The sequence below is a fragment of the Diplotaxodon limnothrissa genome, linkage group LG10 (assembly GCF_057381915.1).
Source record: "Diplotaxodon limnothrissa isolate DT_005_m linkage group LG10, D_limnothrissa_male_GT1.1, whole genome shotgun sequence".
In the NCBI taxonomy this organism is placed as follows: Eukaryota; Metazoa; Chordata; class Actinopteri; order Cichliformes; family Cichlidae; genus Diplotaxodon; species Diplotaxodon limnothrissa.
In genome coordinates this window covers 20,773,305-20,777,828 of record NC_140605.1, presented here as the reverse complement: position 1 = coordinate 20,777,828, position 4,524 = coordinate 20,773,305, and the positions used below count along the sequence as shown (strand labels likewise).

Genomic DNA, 4,524 nt, shown 5'->3' with positions numbered 1-4,524 from the left:
GGATTCTGGAAAACACATGCAGGAAACCAAACATGTTGTATTGTTGTACAAACTTTACTTATTTGTAATGTAAGTTGCACTTTTATAATTATTATTATTTTTTTTATTTGTAATGTTGATATGCCAAATTCTACTGGAGCTGGAAAGTTGGTGGTTTGATCCCTGCCTGCTCTCAGTCTGCATGCATTTTGCATTTTTCCTGGGAAAGATACTAACCCAAAGTTTCTCTAATTTCATAAGATTTAGACTTATTTCTTCTTAAAGTTGACCACTTTTATGGGGTAGCTAACTTCAGCTCAGCGTGTTGATTCATGAATTGTCTTCACTGCTGCAGTCCTCCACTGATAACAATGCTCTGCATTAATAAAAGCTTTTAGTTAAAACCAATGATGAATGAAGGGAATAAACAAGTAATTTAGCCAATACTGGACTGAATTATCACCTCAATAATGTCTGACAGTAACATTAATATAAAACTTGCATCAAAAAAGATGGCTTTTCAACAATACTCATTTTTTTTCTTAACCCTTTTCCCCCCACGTTTCACATCAGCATGAGAAAACATTGACAACCTGACAAAGACTCAGGTCTTTGTAACTTACATGTGGGTCTAACGTCTAAAAGGAAGGAAGGAATCAAACAAACAGAAAGAGGAACCAAAACCACACTCACGTAGAGAGACACAGAGGGGCACAGAGGGGAATTCAGGAGGGAAATGAAAGAAGAAAACTCTTAGTAAAACATAAACATAAAGATTACAAGTAACATACAACAATAAATAGTACAAACAAGGAGAAAAAAAATAAAAGAAATTAAAAAGATTAATGATTGTTCTGAGCATTTCATGTTGCCACAGTGAAACTGGAGCAAAGAGGACCACATGTGGTTCTTATTCACACACATTTGCACACATTGCAAGCAAAAGCCCCTGATTTCACAAATCAGTTTTTATTCAGTTTTTTATTCAGACCTTTTTTCAGAAAGACCACCAAATCATAACTAGTCAGTACCGTCACAGTAAAATCTTATGTTACAAAATCCACTGGCCCACAGATGATTGCTTGTCTGATGATCATGCAGCAAAGCGAAATCCCATGAAAAATGTAGCCCAGGTTTGCCAATACACTCAGAAGGTTACATTGGTGTACTTGGTTTACATTTTCTATGGGCTTTGAGCAAGGCTAGGCTGCACTTTTTGCTTAGGAATCAAAATCAGCATCTAGCCAGGGAACTTTTGGCCACTCTCCATGAAACACACTTTATTGTTCAAAACTTTTTTTCAACAAGTTGACCCTCAACCATCAATAAAGTCACTCTGAAAGATATAAATTCTTCCTGGAAACTCTATGTTACTATCTGCTTTGAATAAATCTCACACATTTCAGTGATAATCAGTGTTGGGACTAACGCGTTATTAAGTAACGCGTTACAGTAACTATGTTATTATTGTGGTAACGAGCACGGTAACTAGTTATTATGCCAAAATCAGGAACGCGTTAGTCGTTACTGGGATTTAGATAGGGTCGTTACTCGTTACTTCGTGTGGTGGCTATCGCGGAGCTTCCACAGATTCAGTAACATTAGCAAGTGGTGGAGGCCAGCAGGTGGATGAAGGAAAGGGGACGCAGAAGGAAAAGAGACCCGAGGCGGCCGCTGGTCCAAGTGTGAACTGAACTTCAGGTAAGAAGTTATGACCTGCAGTCTCTCTGGGTCAGATATGAACCAAGTTTAGGTGGAGTTTATTTTCGTTATTCTGACTTTTTCCGTACTGCGTGCTAGCTAGCATGACGGAGTTTCTATACAGCTGGGTGGTGCTATGAAGTTAATGATGTTGAACTTTATTTTGTTCATAAGTTATTAGAGTTGCCAACCGTCCCGTCTGGTATTCAGAGAAAAATATTACGCGTTTCGTATTGAGGTGAAAAGGAACAGTTTGTCCCATAATTCAGCTACAATGAAAAAGGCACAAACCTGGAGTTATTCTGTGTCTTTGCTGCACAGCTGCCTCTTCTTCTTTCATTCTCCCCCCTCCCTCTCCCGTTTCTACTTCAATCATGAAACTGATCAATGATCAGCTGATCGGCTCTCTTGTTTGTTTATCGCTCACTTTGCGCCGAAAGAGGAAACCAGCGGATGTCGCGCTAAACAACAGCAGCACGTTTAAGCTTGATCAGCTGTTGTTAGAATTTATTTAATATTAATTTCTAGTATCAGCTGATGTTTGCTGGAGCCACAGCTGCAAAAAAGCTGCTGGTCATGATATGGTTTGGTTATCTGGTGAGAGGGAAACATGAAGATGAAACCAGGAGATGTCCTTACTGGATCATCAGAGCTGAGCAGGTGATCGAGAAACAGGTTTACCTTTTAGGTGACATGAATGAGTTGAAGGGAAGTTATGAACTGTTTCTGAGAGACAAATAACACCAGGATCCTTTTTTAGGTAGCTGACAGCTGGTAACTGTGCAGGTTACTTCCCCTAGTAACTAGTTACTTTGAAAGTAATGAGTAACTTGAAGTAACTGAGTTACTTTTGAGACAAGTAACTAGTAATGTAACTAAGTTACTTTTTTAAAGTAACTTACCCAACACTGGTGATAATGAACACATTTTCTTTATTTGCACTGAATTAACTTACTTAGTGACTAGTTTGTCATGAAGTTCTAAATATTAAAAAGTTAACAATACAACTATAATTGTAATGACGATGTAGCATTTTTCATAATTCATATTTAGTATGATCCAATCAAATACTACTTGCATTTTCACAGTTAACCCTTGTGTGGTGTTCGTATTTTTGTTACTCAGCCAGTGTTCATGGGTCTGGTGGACCCGCTAGAGTTTTGGCTTTCCAAATTAACACTATCAAACAATTTTATGTTAAATTACTCAACAGATGTTTACTTCATCCCAATTACAAGACATATGAACAGCAAACATGGTTAATTTTTTCCCTTTACCTTTGTTAGATCACATTTATGAATTAATGTGCTTCTCGTTTTTCTTTTATATAAAATGTTATAAATAAATCAGTTATAATCAAGTGGAGTGAGTGGAAAGACACAACACATTTACACGTGAAAAAATAATTGTTTAATTTTTCTTTTGAAAAAAACTGAACACGGGTCTCACAGACCCGAACACCATACAAGGGTTAAAGAGGAAGCCACAGTCAAATTCCGAGTAAAAATACCAAACAATAACCACTTCCTTCTGAGCTCTTCAGATAAATGTGTGACCTCCTTTGAACACATCATCTTTGGTCCTTGGAGAGAGTCACAGAGCTTCATTATGGTGGCTTGCGAAAGACAGCTTCTAGGCCTGGCTTTGGCCTGCATCGCCTTCGTGGGAAGCATCATAAGCTGTGCTCTCCCCACATGGAGAATCATGACAGCCTTCAAAGATGTCGAAATGCTCATGTGCATTGTGGAGGGTTTATGGAAGAGATGTGTGATCTTACCAACAGGTCAAACGCATTGCATGGGGTACGAGTATATACCGTTACCTGAAGACATGAAGGCTGCCAGAGCACTTATCATCATTGCCATTATCATTGAGGTCCTTGGGATCCTGCTTGGTGTGGCTGGGAGAAATTTTATGAACTTTGTGCCAGACGAAAGGCAAAGGAGCAAAATGGCTCTGACTTCTGGAATTGCCTTCCTCATTGCAGGCTTCTTTGTTCTCATCCCAGTCAGCTGGACCACCAACACCATCAATGATCATTTTCATACCCAGTCTACTTATGGTCCTGATCATGGGGTACTTAAAAAGATGGATTTGGGAGCCGCGCTCTACATTGGCTGGTTCACCACCGTCCTTCTGTTCCTGGGAGGAGGCCTCGTCTGCAGCTCCTTTTTCCGCAGAAATGGAACTGAGTAAAACATTACTCCAACTCTGTGTAGGCAAGGCCTTACTTATCGCTTTTAAAATAAGGCCTATTTTCATACATCGAGCAGTTTTTTGGAAATAAGAAAAAGGTTTTATGAAAGTTTTCACCTTAAGTTTGTCAGTGGAATGAGTAGATTAACAAAGTATAAAATCAGATTAAAATGGATAGAAATCTTTACAATTTGATTGTGTAACTTGCTTCTGAATGTATTTTGAGGTATCCTACACCATTATAACCACCTTTCCTATTTTTTTTTCATTTATGCTTTTTGTTATTTACTCTGTTGCGTGGAGACAGACTTTACTTTTTTTGGTAAACTGCTATGATTTCTGACTATGTATCCACTGGTTTAAGTCTATGTTATATATTTCATTACCATCTCTTTATTAAATTGACTCAAAATTGATGATCATGGAATTGTTTTTTCATTCTTAATATAAATATATTTGATTGATTGTTTACAAGTAAAATTGATCTCAAATGAAAATAATATTTCTGAGCATGTAAAATAATCTTTTGCATCTCTTTTTTGTGTCTTTTTTTTTGTTTGTTTGCTTGTTTTTGTTTTGTTTTTGTTAAAACGGCTCAATAGGGCACCGGTTAGCTTTAAGCAGGCAATCACATACCAGTGGCCAGCC

At 37.8% G+C, this 4,524-nt stretch overlaps 1 protein-coding gene across 1 annotated transcript; it reads left to right on the top strand.

Moving 5' to 3' along the window:
- Window positions 1-3,288: 3,288 nt before the first annotated feature.
- LOC146624360 (claudin-4-like) lies at window positions 3,289-3,876 on the top strand. The gene has a single exon (XM_085364568.1). It carries the CDS (start codon window positions 3,289-3,291, stop codon window positions 3,874-3,876), a length of 588 nt encoding a protein of 195 aa, XP_085220694.1.
- The last annotated feature ends 648 nt before the right edge of the window (window positions 3,877-4,524 follow it).